This window comes from Ptychodera flava, chromosome 19 (assembly GCF_041260155.1).
Source record: "Ptychodera flava strain L36383 chromosome 19, AS_Pfla_20210202, whole genome shotgun sequence".
NCBI lineage: Eukaryota > Metazoa > Hemichordata > Enteropneusta > Ptychoderidae > Ptychodera > Ptychodera flava.
The window spans coordinates 22,591,319-22,611,815 of record NC_091946.1 but is presented as its reverse complement, the minus strand read 5'-3'; the positions used below and the strand labels follow the sequence as shown (position 1 = coordinate 22,611,815).

The window sequence follows — 20,497 nt, the reverse complement described above, 5'->3', positions numbered from 1 at the left end:
ATGTAACCTAGGGCAAGATCTATGTTTTGCCAAGTGTTCACGGATTCGAGGATGGATATTGAAACTGGTGTATATTTATTTATCTTATTTGTTTTTGGTTCGAACTTTTAAATATAAAAATGACAGAAAATGTATATGACAGAAAACGCGCGGCACCCAAAAAGTGGGTGTAAAATGTCACCTGCAGCAGATAAGCTTATTGGTGGTGGGGGGGGGGGCGGTCAACGACTCAGAGACACTCTAGCTTGGTTAGGATTATCCACGCTACGCTTGGCAAGCGGTGTCATCGTACCACAGGGTTCTCAGGCTCTTTTTTTTTGTTTGTTTTTTGTTTGCGTGTTTTGCTACATATGATTTGTTCAGTATATATAGAATGAAGAATCAACAAATAATTATTTTTCTGTCCATGCTAGTTTTTCAAAAAAAATATTTTTTCTTGTTTGTTTACATTTGTTTATTTACAAGTACATTCAACAAATGATGCTTACTTAAATTTCTGATACACTTTCTTTTGTAAATTTAGAAAGAATAGTATTCAAGGTGGTGCTTACTAGCTTTGGGAGGGTCTGTTTTATGTAATTTACATATGTAGGACTGTATCTGAAATCTTTATGGGTATCATTTCATGAATATACATGTGAACAAACAAACAAACAAAACCACAGCTCTTTATTGACAATTGACAAACAAACATACATGAATAGAAATACAACTCTTCATTCATTATTGTATACTTTCAACAAATCATATGTAAAAAGTGAACAAACACGTACACAAAACCAACTAACAAAGAGCCTTAGTACCCTGTGACTGTACAAAACAAAACACCTTTTTATGGTAAGCTATAAGAAGAATAGTGTGCATCAGCTTTAATTTCACTGAAACAAAAGGTCCCGACTGAAAGAAGAAAAAAAATGCTTCGATATCTTGATATGACAATTGACTGACAAAAGAGGACACTGATCGTCCACAAACAGTTTCAAGAAAAGCCGAACTGTTCTTGATTTGCACAAATGGATGCAAACCTTTTCCTAAAACTACTCCGTAAGTATAAAATTTATCTTAAAAATGTAATCCTGAACATTTGGATGCAATTCGAAATATTTCCCGTAGAGTCAATATATGTTCGTCCCCGTGCCAACATGTCGTCATAGCTTGTTCATTGTAACGTGAGCACGTACAATTGTCATAAATGTCTGTTCATGACGGTTGAAATTAGCAAAACGCCAGTCCCGCGATTTGTGCCACTCGTACGGGGTTACAGATCGATGTTGCTGTTCGATTTGCCGGAATAAATACGTTAATTTTCGGTCCACGGCCTTCATGAGTGCCATTTACATTGTCCTCCGCTAGTGATGACCATTATCTAGGAAACATATTTATAAAAAAAAGTGTAGGCTCTCTTGTGAGAACACAACATACAGCGGCATTCTGTGGGCGATGTGTGAATTCTATCTTCGGGATGAAGCGATATTTCGTAGTTTGAGTCATGCTGTTTTGTACGTTTTTGCAGACAGAAGGGTTGGGTCTCACCTCCGCTCCCACAGCGATGTTGACGGCTGGAGTTAACGCTTGCAATTACGGTAAAGATGGCCTCAGTCCTACTCAAATATTCCTTGAAGTCCCATGGCGTTAGACACAGGGAACGCATTCGCAGGACAGTATACGCCGGTATGTCACCCAGGCATCGGGCAAGTTCGGTCGCACGGGTCTGAGCTTTTTCTATTTGGTAAGAAATACAGAAAGCGTTATGAAGATTTGAAATGTTTTGGTATCAGCTTGTATTCGCTGCACCTTTTGGTAGGATATAATTACATCTATACGCGGACACACTAATATGTAGCTTTGATTTCTGAACCATAAACTATCAAAGTGTTTCCCCAACACTTGATGTATTTCTTTTACAAATCGATTTTTCAATGCATTTTATAAATTTAGGTCATAGAACGAAAGATTGTGAATGATCTTATTAATAATGTATGTCCCACGGGCTAAGTTTTGCCGAAACGAAAATTATTACAGGCTTCTGAGAATTGATTTGCAAAGAGCAAACTTTTGGAGAATCAGCTGAGGTTGTTGTCTTGTATATGGATCGAACTGCAATCTTTTGGAAAATCACCTTTTTCAACAGCGAGTTCTTAACAACGCAACAGCAGTCGTCTTGCACTGGCGTCTTGACAAAGCCGGCGTCTTGGTTGGTGTACGTGACATTGGATACAATGTAGTGTTGTCGGGTTTCCACGCAGGCATACGCCCTCAACGTCACGGGACGGTAACCTGGATTGTCGTTGATTGACATTTCGTGCGATCGGCGTTCGCAGGCCGCTTCAGCACGATGATCTCTCAGAAGACCCATGGTGATAATGGCAACCGAGAGGAAAGCTAACTGCCAGGCTTGTGTCTTAGTCATTGCTTGTGAAGGTTTCGGAAATTCTACAAGATAGAACAATAAAGTTTTAAAATTAAACGTTAGAAAAGATGCTGTACACATCCGTGGAAATCGTTTGACGAAAAATGCACTTCGGAGAGAAAGTTTTGCGCTGTTAAGATCTTACATCTTTTTGCAAGACTTGGTTTCCACAGGAACAAAAACAACATTCTCTAATCAACCTTTCTGAGTCGAACAAAGATAGTTTTTGTCCTCCTTTCAACACTGTAACTTACCTCCTGCGAGTCACTGGCACGCTATTCGAGACTATGGTAACGAGACCGAAATTAAAGCGACTGAGAAGTCGATGAAAGTGCAGTGCGATTTAAATCTGGCGATGCATGTTGGTGATAATTATATCAACTTGATACCCACACCCCCACAAAAATCATCTTGTCAGAGTTGTCAAAATATGATTATATTATATCAGCATGTCCGTTACGCCAATGCGTCGTTCTGATTGGTCGAGAGCTCACTCCGGCTGAGGTAAAAAACCACCCCCCAAAAAACCACACAAACTAATCCCAGACACGTTTGACTGATAAGTTCATGGATGGATGGAACTGATTGATGTTGGATGAACTGAAGCACAAACAATAGAGGAACATTTTATATCATTTCCTTCTGTAAGATGTATACAGGAAATGAACCATAGGAATTTTATGCATACCTGTTGGTGCTTGCGCGCGAAAAATGTCGTCTGCATAAATACAAAGCCAACTGTCCAACATAGAGAACGTTTCTGACAAATCAGTCTAGCTTACCATATTAAGACGTGGCTTGATAATTGAGTCACTCAATTATAACGGCATATCAAATTGCCGCTAAAAACAATATGAAAAAAACACGTATTTGATACGTTTCCACACGGTGAGTGGCAAAAGAAAAAAAACGCAATTTCGGATTTGTCGTTGCCATCAGCACTGTAGACATGGTTAAAAGCATGATTGCCTAACGGGACATATCCAATTGTGATGAAAAGGTCACAACTACCGCCATCGCCATTTACGCAATATGATAGCATTTTCGCTGAGAAGAAACATAAAATGCGTGACGTTATAACTTGCAAACTGACACTTTTAATGTCTTGACAGCAAAGGTTTACATGGACATCATCAGGAAGGGCGCGATCGCATGGTTACTTGTATTGCATGCGCTGAACTTTGGTGTTGCAAAGGTATAAACGCGCCTCTGGATCAGATATTCTGACTCTAAATTGTTCACAGTGCTTTTCTGATCTACCACTTGTGTGGGCTTATATTTAAGCTCTTGGGGTACATACAATTCGTGAACATTGAAAACCAGACATGAACGGATAATGCTCACGTGTTTCACAATATATTGCAGTTGTGTGTAAATTTTAACTTTTGCCACATTTTTGCAACTTCATTGAAAGTGTCATGATCAACATCATGAACAATATTCATCAGAGATGAATTCCAAAGGTCATTGAGTATGCATATATGTAATTAGTTGAAATAAAAATACTACATGTCTTTGACTGCTGTAATTGTATAACCACTTTATATAGCAAGTGTAATTGCCTTTGGTCAAGTCCTTCAAGCTATATGTGCAAAACTGTGAAAGCTCATTAGATATGCAAATTATAAATTAGCTGACATGAAAATGCGAAATGACTTTCAATATTGTTTTAACCTAGTATCATCAATGTACATAGCATATTTTGCCCTTTTGATAAAGTAAATCAAGGTATATATTCCTCAGCAGGTAAGTTCACTAAATATGCAAATTAGGAATTGGCTGAAGTAAAATACTTAATGACTTTCAATAATGTTGTATCATAGTATCTTTAATGTACATAGCAAATTTCGTCAACTTTGGTGGAATCGATCAAGATATATATCCTTAGGAAAGTTCATTTAATATGCACATTAGGAATTGGGTAAAGTAAAAATGCATAATGACTTTCAAGAATGCTATATCATAGTATCTTCAATTTTTGTAGCAAGTTTGTCAACTTTGGTCAAGTCAATTAGGATATATATCCGTCATTAGGAAGTTCATTAAAAGTGCAAATTAGGAAAAGGCTGAAGTGATAATGCTTAATGACTTTCGATAATGTTACGTCAAAGTATCTTCAATGTATATAGCAAGTTTCAGCAACTTTGATTAAGTCAACTCAGATATATCCCTAATTAGGAAAGTTCACTTAATATGCAAATTGGAAATTGGCTGAAGTGCAAATGCCGAATGACTTTCCATAATGTTCAATCATAGTATCTTCAATATACATATATACCAGGTTTCGTAAATTTTGATCAAGTCAATGCAGATATATATCCCTAATTAGGAAAGTTCATCAAATATGCAAAGAAGCAAATGTCTTTCATGTCATCCCCTTATATCTTTCACGGCTGACATCTCCTGGTGTGATCAACATTTGTAGCAAATCTCATCAAATTGCTTGCAGTCATTCTCAATGTATATTCGTGTTTTCTATTATCATTAATTATGCAAATGAGCAAAAAGGATGCAAGCCACACCCACCAAAAACTGATCAGTTCTTTCCATTTGCACACTGAATTTATGCACCAGATTTGATTCTGATCTGGTGAGCCGTTTTTGAGATACTGGGCCAACAGACAGACAGACAGACAGACAGACGGACAGACAGACAGACAGACAGACAGACATACGGACAGACAGACAGACACACAGGCATCCCTGCGACATTAGCTCACTTGAGCCAAAAAATAAATTTTCTCCAATTAAGTTGATACTGGCATTCAAATGAAGGTACATTCACGGGAGTACCAAAATTTTCACAATGACACCTGATTTTTTACACACGTGTTTACACACGTGAGCATATGTCGCAGCGATGTCTGTCTGTCTGTGTGTCTGTCTGTCTGTGTGTCTGTGTGTCTGTCTGTGTGTGTGTGTCTGTCTGTCTGTCTGTCTGTCTGTTGGTTGGTCCGATATCTCAAAAACGGCTTATCAGATCACAATCAAATCTAGTACATATATTTAGTTAGCAAATGGCAAGAACTGATTAGTTTTTGGTGGGTGTGGCTTGCATACTTTTTGCTCATTTGCATAATTAATGATTTTAGAAAAAAACGGATATACATTAAAAACGACTACACACAATTTGATGACATTTGCTACAAATGTTGATCTTACCGAGATATATCAGCAGTGGGAAGCATTAAGGGGTGACAAGAAAGATAGTTGCTAATTTGTATATTTAATGAACTTTCCTAATTAGGGATATATGTCTGATTTGACTAAACTTGACCAAACTTGGTATGTATATTAAAGATACTATTATTTAACATTATTGAAAGTCATTAACCGTTTTAACTTTAGCCAATTCCTAATTTGCATATTTAATGAACTTGCTAATTAGGTGCTAATTAGGGATATATATTTGAATTGACTGGACCGACGTTGATGAAACTTGCTACATGTATTTGGAGCTACTATGATACAACATTTTTGAAAGTCTTTAAGCATTTTTACTTCAGCCAATTCCGAATTTGCATATTAAATGAACTTTCCCATTTACGGATATACTGGTATATCTGAATTAACGTGATTGTAGTTGTTGACACTTGCTATATACATCAAAGATACTGTGATATAACATTATTGAAAGTCAAAAGACATTTTTAATTCAACCAATTCCTAATTTGCATATTAAATGAATTTTCATAATTAGGGATATTTATCTGAATTGACTTGATCAAAATTGATGAAACTTGCTATGTACATTAAAGACACTATAATACAATATTATTGAAAGTCATTAAGCATTTTCTCTTCAGCCAATTCCTAATTTGCATATTTAATGAACTTTCCTAATTAGAGATATATATCTGAATTGACTTGACCAAAGTTGACAAAACTTGCTACATATATTGCAGATACCATGATACAACATTATTGACAATCATTAAGCATTTTTACTTAAGTCAAGACCTAATTTACATATTTAATGAACTTTGCTTATTAGGGATATATACTGGGATTTACTTGATCAAAGTTGGCAAAACACGAAATGTACATTGATGATTATACCTGGTTAAAACAACATGCATGGCTACATACATACATACATACATACATACATACATACATACATACATACATACATACATACATACATACATACATACATACATACATACATACATACATACATACATACATACATACATACATACATACATACATACATACATACATACATACATACATACATACATACATACAGGTATGTGCACCGTACGATCACTATTCATTTCAAAATTATTTCGGTTGTAGGGCAAGAAATGCTTTTGTTTACAGAACAAAATAGCTGCAGAAGACATCAAAAGCCCGGTTTTACTGTACGCGACCTCTCATTCGTCAAATGATGAGCACGCATCGGGCGCAGGGAAGTGAATGACCATTGAGCGTTCCCCAAACGAAAAGACATTTCACTCGAGAGATAATACTTGGAAACATGTTTGCCCTAATCGTATTTGTCAATGGAGAGTTAATATATGCTAGTGTTAGAACTTATCATAATACAGGTGCTTCGTTTTAAATGTTGCCTCAAACATCAATTTGAAAAACTTGTAGATTTTATGATTTTATTAATCGAAGGCTTCAACAGAAAACAAAACAACAACAACAAAAAAACCCCAAAAAACATAAAAAAACACTTTCTTTTATGAAAGCGAACAATTTATAGCAAAGGTCGAGGACACTAAATGACGGGTATTATTGATCTAATAATGAAAGTTTAGGACAAGTTTTCATTCTCAGTAATTATAAACTATTATAAATTCATTGAAAGGGCCAGTAGCTTTGAATTTCGATTTCTTCACTATTTTTGTTTTCTAGTATCAATTAAAATATCTTGTTTTACTCCCAAGAGCATACTGAGATGCACTGTATTTAGCTTGTCAACCCTGCCTATATATATGTAGACTGCATTGTTATCGTTGACAGGAACATTCTGGTCCGGTGTATAATTCATTTGTAAACAGTTTATTTTACACGTAAAATGAACCGTTTACAACTCATAGACGCTCTCTGTTGCAGCTAAAAAGTCTGTGTTTCGGCGTGCTTTTAGGATTAGAACAATACCTAGCAATCGGCATACAGAACAAATATAGCGAAAAAATGAATCATCCAAAGTTACAGCTATGGACCTTCAGCATCGAATTTGGAAGATGATGTAAACACTTTGGACAAAACACATGTGCAGGCCCAAGGTGTTAAAATTACCGTAGTGCGTTCTACTCCATCAACTTTTGCTGTAGGAATTTGTATACTGGTAGATTGACACTCGAGCGTGCCGCTCATGATTCCGTATGGATAATAAGGATAGTAAAAAACGCCCTCTAGTGTTCGAACGCCAAATCTTTCCTCCCGTGCTTTGAATTGCTCTTTTCCTCAACTTTTGAAATAATATTTCAGTCGTGCTAGGAAAACTGAAGCTTGTTTTCATAATATATTTATAGGTAAAATAGCGATGAATGTTAAATCACGAACAAGTGAACAAAAAAATAATATTACCCTCACTACAATACTCATAATGTATCGACCATTGTATCTTCGAAGGGGTGGTGAAAATGGGAAAAATATACAGAGCAAAGTTGCTACAAAAATGTGCACTTGTGCTGGTATTTAAAAGGGTTCTCGGTGCGTTCAAAACCTCCTTTCTGTATCTTTTGACAACATGGAAAATACCATCGTTGGTGGCGCATCGCAAATGATTTCTGAGTTGCTGTTTCGTCGCAAGCTGGCGATTTTGCTGATTATCAATGTCAATGAAAACGAACAGTCACGGATACAATGTAACATCATTGTCGAAGTGATAAAATCTTCCAACCACGAAAATGTGATTATTGTCTGTGTCAACTTTGCCTTTCATTTTTTTGAGCATTAACAGTTGTTAGCTTGTTCCCTGGCAGCAAGACTAATTCTGCAGTTCGGAATGGGTCACCGCTTAGCTTGTTTTGGGGAAAATCGAAAGTATATCTTTCCTCATAGAGTAAAAACAAAGCATAGCGACCCTTTTACATTTAAAATATCGGAGTATTTTCGGTAATTTGCTTTCCTTATCCCTTAATTCGCACTTAAACTTCTTATTTTCATTTTTGAATATGAAGGAGAAAGGTTTATAGGCTTGAGGAAACTTTTGACAAAAGCTTAAGATTTTTTGTGTCGATGTGGGTACTTCCGTAATCTCTCTATGTACACATAATCTGTTGGCCACTCTGCATTGGCGTTCACGCTTGGGGCTCTATCTAAATATCTACCCCTTAATTGCCGGTACATGTAAAGAGATTTACGTTCTCAAGTTCGGATCTTAACGCAAGACCTGCACGACCAACTTCGTTTACTTGTGTTTCAGAACGACGTCTTCACCGGTCATGATATGTTCTCAGTAAACGGGTTTCCATATCTTCGTGCAAATCGCCTTCTTAAATTCCCACAAAGTAGCTCTTACTGTTCTAATAATTTGCGATGTCTTTTAAGTGACATATAAACCGATACGACTGGGAGAGGTCAACTATATAATGCAGAATTTTAATTTTTCAATTATGGATATCTCATGTCACTATCATACACTTAACTAACAAACTGAATATTTCAAATGAGCTGGTGTATCAAAGTCACTATAACCTTACATATAGATTATTACCATTTTTGATAGTTGGATTTATTCATCATATTGATTACTTGATATTGATCACTCGATCATTCATTCATTCATTCATTCATTCATTCATTCATTCATTCATTCATTCATTCATTCATTCATTCTTTCATTCATTCATTCATTCCACTGTTACTTATCGGTCGGGCAGACCTATATGAATCCTAACGTCTTGTTTTCGGTCGTTGAATTCCGCGTTGCGCATTGTGTGCTAGGCCACAGTTCTACGTGTTTTAAATGCTCAGTAAATTGACGACAATCAATGGCGGTCAGTGTGCACAGCCTACAGCCAACAACACACGCGCAAAGATCCAACCTTCACAAAAAAAACAAAACGATACAAGACAAAGAAAACGATCATCTGTTTCTGAAGTCTTCGAATGATCAATTTTATTTTTCAAGGGTTCGGTCTGATTTGATAATCACAACCATTGTTTTCGAACGTTTCAAAGTATACGTACTGTCTCACCATGTTGAAAAGTAAAATGCGCCTCAGGGACATATATTAGGACTCGCAATTTTTTTTTCCACTTCTGTTCTGATTAACCGCTTGTGGGGGCTCGTTTTAAAACTCTTGGCGTGAGAAAACTTTCTATCGTCTTCGTCTCGAAAATCGAACACTGCATGTTTACCCCACATAGGGTCGTTACGAAGGTAGTTTATCTGACGCAAAGGCTAATGCACAAGTGGTCATCGGCACCAGTAAAATTATTAATAAACACAAAAAGATCTCAATTACAAGTCGAATTGCATACAAACCGGCTACACACCATATTGTGGCAAATGCACAAAGAAACTAATTATTTACGAGGATATTTTAAGAAGTTTTGGACGCAACATATGTTTGAATGATATTAAAGTAAAGTACTTAACAGTTAATGTTAACACTTAATGAAGGAACATGAGAATTTCACATGATGGGTTTGTAACGTGTCGCAGTGATTTTTAGATATAATTTCTGACATGTAAATTGAAGATCAACAACTGTATTGATGTTTGTGATTGGATGTCGTGTTTTGTAATGTTTAATTTATATCTATCGTGTGATCGAAACCACGTCTTTTATATCTTGTATAACAAACCCCACAATATTTTAATACTTTCAGGAGGAGCACGGGATCGAGCACGGGAGAGAGTGGGGCTCCGCTACCCCAAACCCTGACGACATGTAACTTCTACACGTATGAAATAAACGGGTGTTATAACGTTGAGACTGAGAGCCTTTACTCTGTTCATTTATCCCGACGACCTCTCGCATGGCAATATCCTGATGGAAGACAACTGTGAAGTGCGCTAGAATAAACACAGGGATGGCAGCCACTCTGAATTTCAAATATCTGTAAATCTCAGGTAATTTGTTTCTCTAGTACAAAACTTTGCGAGGTGACCCCTGATTTGTATTACTGATTTGGTAAGAGAATGCATGGTTGAAAGTTTCATCGAGGAAAATTTGAGCATAAGTCTTTCACTTTCTATGTGCGTACTACCTTCAGGTGATTATTACAACGGACATTTATTTAATTAAGAATGATTAACCACATTTCGAAGTTCTCGTTGAACACGGTACCCAATTTTCTTCCCCTTGATAAACTCGTGCAATGAATCAGATGTAGTGAACATTTAGAATTTACTAATCAGAAAACAATAAAAAGGGTTACGGAAATTTCCCTGTATACTTTTCAGCAATACAAATAAGAAATGCCCTTTGATTATTTACGTGAGAGCTAATCGAGGACTTCGCTAGTTGTAGAAATTAAAACCGAGAGAGGCTCTTCCCTTCAACCGCGATTTGCAAATGCCACTCTCTGTTCAACATGAAAAGGGTAAAATCAGTCAATGCGATTCGTGACCATGATACACTCCATGCCTTCTGATCGACAAATATCATCAGCATGCGGTGATTAAGACTGCAGCTGCTCGATGGAGTTACTTCCTTTGGCCGTGCACCCAAAACGTGTGGCTGCAACCAGTCAGACACGTGCCTTTTCCAATATGTATCAAGAAAGTTTCCTATATCTAAATTATCTTAAATATCACAGTGAAGCAACATCGGTCGCTCCGTTGCCTGTTTTATGACTTTTTTGTCGGCTGGTGGATTCTGAGAAGATTTTTGCAATTTTTTTGACAAAAGCAACAAAATTTGCCCCAATACAGTATTGCAGGATGCGTCACGATTTGTAAAAAACTGATATCGCTCATCCTTAGGGTCCTTCATGTCAAATTCAAAGGCGATCGGACAAGCGGTTTCAAAAGAAGATTAAAGGAAACGAAACAAATATAAAAAGGGGAAAAAACTGCCCTAAAATACATATTTGCAAATTTCACATTAGTGTGAATAACACTGACAAAGGTCAATCTAAGGAACCTCCATACCAAGTTGCAGACCTATCGGACAAGAATTTTCAGAGAACATTTTTGACAAAAAAAGGAAAATTGCCCCCAAAATACAAATATGCAAATTTCATCACAATTTGAACAAATCTTACTGAGGTTACCCCTAGCAACCGACATGCCACATTTGAAATCAAACTGACGAATGCTTTCAGAACAGAATATTTTTGACCAAAAATGGGAAAAATTGTGCCCATAAAAATATGCAACTTTTCACACAATTTGAACAAAGCTGAATAGAGCAACCCTACAGAATTTGCATGCCAAATATCAAAGCAATCGCACTAGCTGTTTTTGAGAAGAAGCTTGAAAAATGAAAAGTTGACGGCCGCCGCCGTCGACAGACAACTGACGACACTCAACAGGCGACGGACAACGGTGTGACAACCACCTATCCGATAAGCTCCTCGTCGCAGGCAGCGGAGCTGAAAATTGATCTTGACGAAAACTTTCGCGGAGTCTCATTCTTCTCTAGTGTGACTAAAATCAGATGTAGTGATGGCGGCATTTCAACCTTTTTGCTTGTTCTTTCCTGTTCTCACAATACTACATCTTACCACACTCCGTCCATGATGGAGGGATCGTGAGCTCAACCACTGCCATAGATGATCGCGTTCAAATCTCGCGCATGGGCCTCAACAGCCAACCAATCGGAAACAGGCTACGGTCACTTGTTATGGATCGCAGCATTGTATTTAAAAAACGTAACCTGATTGGCTCCTGCATATATTCTATCTTTACAGAAAATCACGAACTTTTGGTTCGGTCGTTCACCCGTAAAAACATGTACTCACGTGACAACTATCAAGAATGATAAGAAATTGATCGATACCCATACTCCAATCAAACGCCTTCCTCTAGATCATTAATTTTTCAATAGGTGCCAGACAGGCGCAATGATAATTATGTTGTATGATAAGTAAAATATAGATGGTAAGAGATACACAAGCACGAGCGAGTAAAGTAAAAAAAAAATAAATAGAGAAACGCATCGTTATAGAAACTAATTGGATTACTTTCTGTCACAAACTCATAATCATGATTGAGCGAAGTAAAGCGACTTTTTCCTGGAGATCCGTTTAGCTGTAACTTTGGGAGTATTTTCCAGTTGTTTCGTTCTCTTACTTGGTGGTGCAGTTTCTTGAGCTACTCAAAAATGACTTAGAAGTGCCCCGTATAGTGTTCGATTTCAATCCAGACAATGTACATAATGTTCCATATTATTGTCTAAAGCTGGATTCTCGGGACTAGAATCCGCGTGTCCGCCATGGCATTGCTGATGTACACAATACGGTAAAAATTATTTTTGTATTTCAACACACTTCAGGGAGAAGAGAAGAGCAAGAAAAAGTAATTTTATTGAACAAAATGTGGAAATTATTATCAAAAGATATTGCAACTGTCCCTTGCATGCGTTCTGATATACTCATAACACGATTGGGACTAATTCGGGATAATTGGATCATCATATTTTTCAAATTTCTCAAACGTGGCAAGTGCCCTCTAGCCGAATGTTGTAATATTAAAAATCACTCATAAAAACAAGTGTGTAACTTCAAACGAAAATATGAGCTTACATTTGCAAATTAAAGGTATACTGTCACCTGTTCCAATTTTGCCACAGTTACCATGGAAAGAGAAAATCTAACCAATTACAGATTTTAAGCTGGTGGCCGCTTTTTGAAAACAACGCCTTCACATCGGCATTTTGAATACCAAGGAACGACCCTTTGACCATATATGAGCATATTTAGATTACAGGTGACTGTATACCTTTAACCCGAAATTACGTCTCCATCCAATTATCCTAAATTAGTTCCACTCGTTTTAGGACGTCGACTATTTTCCATACGTTCACATTAGAACAAACAAGAGATACTGAGACTATAGTTTCATGTGTCGTGAGCTCATATTCAAGAACTCTTGATATTTTGACAGAAGTCGAAAACAAGACAGTGTCGACTTTACTCAGTCCAATTAAGACTGAATTTCTAAGTGTATTCATAGTAGTTCAAACAATTTGGTTCTAATGTGAGAGCGGTGTTCGACATGGAGAAGCCGTCACTGCTGTTTCTACCTACTGATGTACGTGATAGGTTTTGGTCGTGACTTACGGTGGTCACCCAACGGCCGGATATATTTCTGTCTTAACAGCGTGTTACATTCTTAGATCAGAGTGGCTTGTGTTGAGTGGGTGGATGGACGTTCGGCGGTATACACGGCAAAGACATGCTCCGAATTTGTCATTGAGGACACTTATATAGAAGTTTCCCGTCTGTGTTTATCAATGATCTTTGAAACTGTATGCAGAGTGACGCGGTAGAGTTAGGCTATACATTGTCAAGACGAATTTGAATAAGCTTGATTGCTGTGACACTGCAAGCGTACTGCGCACACCTGCATGTACGTCATCATCACCGTCATCATCATCATCATCATCATCACCACCACCACCACCTTCATCATTATCAATATTACAAAAAAGTCAAACTTAACCGATAAAAGTTGCGTATGTTAATTTTTTTACATGATCCATCATCAATACATGTACAACGTTGTATTGATCAAGTGCGGCCGAGATTAGCCATATTATCGATTACTAGTGCGCATGTGTTGACTGAAGATGTGTCTATTGCCGACGATCACTCCGATCAAGACTGTAGATATATATGATGAGACGAGCAGTTTTAGATTGAAACGCTTGTCGAGGCGAGTGTCCTTCTGATAAGATTGTGATAAGGTATCAATAGAACGCAAATAATTTTCCTTACGTTTCAGTAATTATTATGAAACATAAGTTCAACCGTGCTATAGTCGTTCGCGGAATAAGGTGTTTGTAGGCCGATGCTCGGCGGGTTGGCAGTTTTTCAAAGAGAGCAACTTAAAAAAGCTCAGTGGCCCGGCTCGGTGTATAAATTGCCAATTTTGTGGACAGCAAAAGCATTTGGCAAAAACTCGAGAAGCAGTGATTAGGAGAACACATAAACTTCACTGTTTTAGTCGAAAGAGGTTCAATGATAGAAGCGGTAGGTGAAAAATTTCATATTGCAGCGGGAGAGCAGTTGCAAACGGCTCTCACTCCTCCCCCAATGTTGATGTTTTTTGAAAAATACGATAGCATACTTATACACAAAACACCTCGGTTTACAATTTCTCAGTATCGGCTGGTTGGCTGCTTATGCCATTGTTCTTGCAGCCAAAGCGCCGCTATAATTCCTAACCAGTTGACCAGTTTTGGTTGCAACGTGTCTGATATCTTCCTCCACTGCTCCTCTGGACATTCCATTGTGAGCCCTGCGAGCATCATCTGTTATGAACAGATAACTTTGCCTTTGAGTCGAAATCTCTCCCCCCAAAAACGAAACTTTCCGCCACTAGCTCCGGAAGGAACTTTGCTGTGAACTCTTTGCAAGAGAGTAGCAAAATGTCGATGATAAACGAAAGAGCATTCTTACCCTAGGAATAGCGGCGTATCAAATACATCTTGTTGAGTCGATCAATCTTAATGGGTTTCCTCTTTCGAAAAAAATCCCCAATCAACCAAACAACCAACCGACAAAATAAACAAACAAAAAATATCCGACAACAAAGCCGTTTTTTAGTCTACAAAAGAGGAATGAGAGATTTTTAACCTATCGGTCATTATTTTTGACCATTGATAAATATCTTATATAAATAATCATCATTAATTAATAAAAGGAATTGGAATGGTTCTACTCTAGAATAAGAGCGACACGATGTGTTCTATAGACTCAGAATGCCCAAAAGATCCCGTAAGTACAAGCGTGTATGGAAATACATGTATTTCTGTACTCGTTTGCGCACGTGGGTATGTTTGTACCGTGGTCGACTCTATTTGAATTCCTGGTTTAATCTATTGGAATGACACAACATAAGTAAAAAATTGGTTTCAATTGTCTTATTAATCGTGAAGAGTCGTATTTGTCTTTCAAATTACCAACAATGTACACGAAGTCACGGCCTCTTTGAATGGAGATATCAATCTTTAATATGATATCCAAAGAAATAAATACATTACGCTAGACTGCACCTCGGGGGCAGATATTCAGACTCTCAAAATTTTACAATTCTTTTCTGATCTACCACTTGTAGGGGTTCATTTTAAAGCTCTTGGTGTAAGAAAACTTTTTAACTGTCTTACTTTTTTGAAAATAGAAAATTTTATTTTTCTCAATAGAATTAACACAGGGACGGCGGCCATTTTGAAGAGAATTGTTCAAAATATGTGCATAGTTCCTGGAGCTTCTTTAGATTTCAAAACGGTTCAAGTTGTTTTTACTGGGATGCAAACGTAAGGATTTCTACGTACATGTAAGGACGAGACACGGAATGAGACACAATCGGAGGCAGAAGCCAATTTACGTTCAGAAAACGAAACACATTTAATGCATGCATGTTTTTTCCACCATGGAATATCCACCGGAAAAACAAATCTGACGTTACCATGGTTGCATGCCTACAACTCTCTTTGGGCATGGCATTTTCCGGCTAATTTTGTTCCCGCGTACAACACTTGCTTTCCATTCTGCGCGAACCGATCAACGCAGCCTGAGTGGAGCGCTACACAAATACACTCTCGTCCATAATATGCTGGCCAATGATTAATCACCGTCCATTACGGGTAAACGTTAAGCGATCGCCCAACTAATGGCACGGAATCGATTCGCATGGCGCGTGATTTTATTTGTACAAGCCGCAGACGCATTGGAAGGGCGAGTCAGAATCGTACCCTTTCACATAGATCAGAAGAAAACATCTTATTTTGGTAACATGATCAATTTATTTTCTAAAATTAGCGTCATTCAATAGAAAACAACCGATGTTCTATCGATGTTATGTATCTTCATCATTTAATTGGTGTAAAAATATCACTGTTTTTCGAAAATCATAAACTCTCTTTTACGTAAGTGCTTCGAACTCGTAGTTGACGTTGGGCTGATGTGCGCGGCTTAGTAAAGTGTTCATATTTTCATTTATAAAAATACCGTCTAATCTTGCAGCAGTGTTGACCTGTTCTCAGTAAAATCATGAAAGTCCCCTCTCTTTACTGTCGTTGGTATAATAAATATACGTAAGATGCGATCTTCCCTATCTGCAATGATTGTCTTCGCGATAATAGCCGAGTTCTTGATAATGATAATGATGATCATGACGAGAACAACTAGGAAGATGGTTATGATGATAAGTCTGAAAATGAGGATGTGGACAATGATGGCGATTGAGATGGACGACGGCGGCCTCTCACGAGACCGTGGCCATCATCGTTACCCGTAGCCTGACAACCGAAGTCGTTTTTCCTCTTTTGGACTCAATGCAATGCTAAATTTTTCCCGCCCCGAAAAAACCCGCAAAGTTTAAAGGGGGGGGGGTATCGTAGGAACTGCGCCTGTGCGACTTTCTTGTTAACAAACAATGCATTTTATGAACGATATCACATTCACGTCAACATAGCTGCAGCATTTGACGTGTTGTATTAAACTTTCTTCAATCGCCAACGTACCTTGGATACAGTGTTTCCATCGGTCGCATGGGTCCCATACGACCTTCGAGCGCAGTTCCGACGATCACCTTCCCTCAAAGAAAACGTTGAACTCTCACAAAGAACAAACAGCAAAGGATCAGGGTGCTCAAACTCGCCTCACTTGAAGAAACATTTTAAAACTTCCATCGATTTTAAGACCTACACCGCATTCTAACAAATTTGTTGATACTGGATCTCGTCAGTGCGCTGTTACGTGATAGTTACTGTTCTCAATTATGAAAACGCACGTCCCTCTTTTGACATAGTGAGATAATTTCATGAGTTGAAAGTATTGTCTCGTTTTTTTGTCTCCTTCAAGAAGAAAATAAAAATTGCCATCGATAATCGATGATTAAAACCTGTATGTACACTTGGGCCCGCATTTCAAAAGTTTAAACTTCTGGACTCATGCAAACAAACTGGAAATTACAAAACATTGCAATTCGAGTCTGTCTTAACTACTTGTGCCTTATTTGGGGATTTTTCTGTTATGAACTACACGTCCATATGGTGATAGTTGGTCTTATTTTGAAATTAATATGCAACCTTATATAAGTGAAAGTTTGTATTCAGATATATCTTTAATACATCTGAAAAAAAGATTAGGTTGTTGCCGCGTTTCGTATGTCGACGGATTTCGTTGCCCTTCGTCTTTCAATTTTTTTAATCAGTCCATCACCAACGGGCGTTAGCCCAATTACAGGATGAGGTACCCGTAACCCACTACCCCAATGGAGCAATGAGGAGTAAAGTGCCTTGTCTAAGGGCACAACACCGTGTTAGAGTCTTGAACTCACTATCTTCCGATAGTGAGTCCGTTACCCTAACCACTTCCCCACGGTGCCTCACATGTTTTACCTTAAATTTAGATTTTTTACTGTATGTGGCCTTCGCTAGCAGAATGTATCGTCAGATTCCATCTTCTTTCGACATATCTTGTCGACGAGAGAGAGCGGTAAGTTTGAAGAGAAAAAAACACACTTGCATGCAGACGATGGGGATACGACGCGAATTTTGGAAAGCGCAAACCGTGCAAGCACAGCTGCCGTACCAGCGTCTAAGTTGTATCCGAGAAAAGTTGCTGCGAGTTGCTGGCTAAAGCAAAACATTTCAAATGAACAGAAAAGCACATTTGACTGGCGATCACAGATCACACTTTCGTTTAACTAGTAAAGGGGGAATTTAATTTCCAGGTGAGCTGAGTTTTAAGCAAAATCACGGACGAGAATTAAATGAAACTCATCAAGCTTCTCGCAAAACCTACTACATTGCAAAAGTTTTCATCGAAACAAAAAGTGGAATCATCAATTTTCGAAAATAATATCAAGAAATACATTCAATATGTGAAACAAATTATTGACGATCACGTTAATTTCGGCGTCAAATCTTGACGACGAAAGACCCGTTAAAATACAGAGAGTATTTGTTTTGCTGGCATTTTTCTCTTCATTATGAAGTGCCTTTTCCCTCCTTGTAACTCATTTTCGCAACGTTGGAACGTTTTGAGCAGAATGCATGTTGGCCGTTACGTTAGTTTCAATGCTAGGCACAATCAAATTATAGATAATATGTTAGTAGTTGGATCTGAATTCAGTTTTCCTTCGGTCTTTGACTTTTAGTTCGAACTTTAATTGCTGATACTAGTAATTAAAGAATTGATTGATCGCCGATCAATTTCGCCCAGAAGCAATTCAGGAAAGGAAGGGAAATCGAAATGGACACCAAAAACAAAACATAGTGTATTCTTTCGTATATTCCATAAGCCAGAAAAAATAATTATTTTGCACTTAGTAAAATAGACAAACTTACCTGGTCTCAGAAGTTGTTTTCTTAAAAGTATTGACGACCGACGATTTTTCGGATCCACGTTTTCCAAGTTGCGTGCTTCTAGTATTTCTTCCGAGTCAGACGTCCGCATCTCAAGCTATCCTGTACTATGTATCACGCACAGCCTTCATGCGATGCGATGTTACACCGTTCAGTGGCAGGCGCTATCTGAGAGAGAGAAAAGTTTTGCTGTCCTTCTTCTAGAAGACAACGCTGACACCAAAGATCAGTGGTTGATGACTTTGCCGGCAATAGCCCGTGTAGTCTCTCGCTTCAGCCTTCTGGTACCGGGTTTCGCCATTGCGTGCAGTGTGCAAAGTCAGCGTAATATTTCCCAGAAGGGCTAATTAAAAGGCGGGTCCTCAAACAAGGTGTGTGGTGCCTTGTTCACGCCTATTGTTTTGGCTAAGCCTTCAGATGCTCGTCGGTTAAAAAATAAGACCACGTTCCACCCGAAAATCAGATTTCAAGAATGCTTACCTTGTGGATAAAAAGTAAAATAAAGTTTCATACGCAGCGTCGACACAGCCGGTGACATCAATTACCATTATATTTTCCGACAGGGATCCATGTATTACAGATAACTAGATCCAGAAATACAAGCTTCTTCGTCCTAAACATATTAAACAAATCGACGTGTTATTCCATTATGCCGACGTTTCTATCGAACAGCGAAGGTCGCACTATGAACATGTCACGGCTCTGCGTATCCAGGACCCAACTTGCCAAAATGCAGATCGTCGAGAAATTTCGTCTGTAATTGGTGGAAAAATGTCTAGTCCATATTTTGTGACCCTACATCTATTCACTGACTGATTACCAACGGTCCTCTTATGGCAACCACGGAGAGCTCCTCGCGGTTCATACTTTCGCAGTCAAGCCGTGCCTGGCGAATAAGCATTTCGAAGTACGCCGTTCCGCTGCACGTCTCTGCCAAGAAAATGAGAGACCTCGTTTAGAACATCCTCCGTATCATCGAATCAGAACCAGGTATAGCATTATAGTATTTTATGAGACTGATAATGTTGATTGAAACGATGCAGGGCTGGCAGCTGTGTACATAAATGCGGCTCTGTGATTCCTCCCTACAAAGCAATCGCAACTGACCTATTTAGAGGACCACAAATACCTTGGCATTGTCTCATTCGCAACGTGGCGAATGACTGCACGCAAATGTGTTCGATGAGGTAATGACATTTCGCAGAGAAGGTCAAGTGCAAATTGAGGGTGGTCGAGAATGGATGTGTAGTGGCACAAAGCTTGTCAGTCAGTGGATTCGCATTTGGAAACGACTGCGATAAAATTGCATCAAGTATGTAAATATTTGATGCGTGATTTCTATGTAAACAGCCACGGTGCATCCGATCGTTGGGCGATTATTAGGCAGCGTTATTATCCCTAGACGTAAACCGGAAAATGCATGGAATGAAAAGTGGTGATTTTCAGTTGAGATATTGTAAACTCCGCTAGGTTCATTTTTGAATTGTTAATGTTCACGTTTCGTTTATGAGATGCTGTAGCGGAGTCGCTACATTAAAAAAAATCGGCCTCGGAGTGGCAAAGTCTACAATCAGAACACCATCCTTGGTCGTTTTCACTTGAAAAATATTTTCATCGCTTTTAATGGAAATCA

At 38.2% G+C, this 20,497-nt stretch overlaps 1 protein-coding gene across 1 annotated transcript; it reads right to left on the bottom strand.

Annotated features, from left to right (window-relative positions):
- Positions 1-845: 845 nt before the first annotated feature.
- LOC139118931 (uncharacterized) lies at positions 846-19,858 on the bottom strand. Its single transcript, XM_070682497.1, has 3 exons — positions 18,847-19,858; positions 2,120-2,433; positions 846-1,722 (listed from the first exon to the last, which is right to left on the bottom strand). The coding sequence occupies exons 1-3, from the start codon at positions 18,953-18,955 to the stop codon at positions 1,633-1,635; spliced, it is 513 nt and encodes a 170-aa protein (XP_070538598.1). The 5' UTR covers positions 18,956-19,858; the 3' UTR covers positions 846-1,632.
- Between the last annotated feature and the right edge of the window lie 639 nt (positions 19,859-20,497).

Excerpts from the sequence above, each read along its gene's own strand:
- LOC139118931 (XM_070682497.1), bottom strand. The coding sequence starts at position 18,955 with ATGCGGACGTCTGACTCGGAAGAAATACTAGAAGCACGCAACTTGGAA. Across the intron at positions 2,434-18,846 it reads AAAACAACTTCTGAGACCAG|AATTTCCGAAACCTTCACAA; the intron begins GTAAGTTTGTCT and ends TCTATCTTGTAG. Across the intron at positions 1,723-2,119 it reads AGAACTCGCTGTTGAAAAAG|AAAAAGCTCAGACCCGTGCG; the intron begins GTGATTTTCCAA and ends CTTACCAAATAG.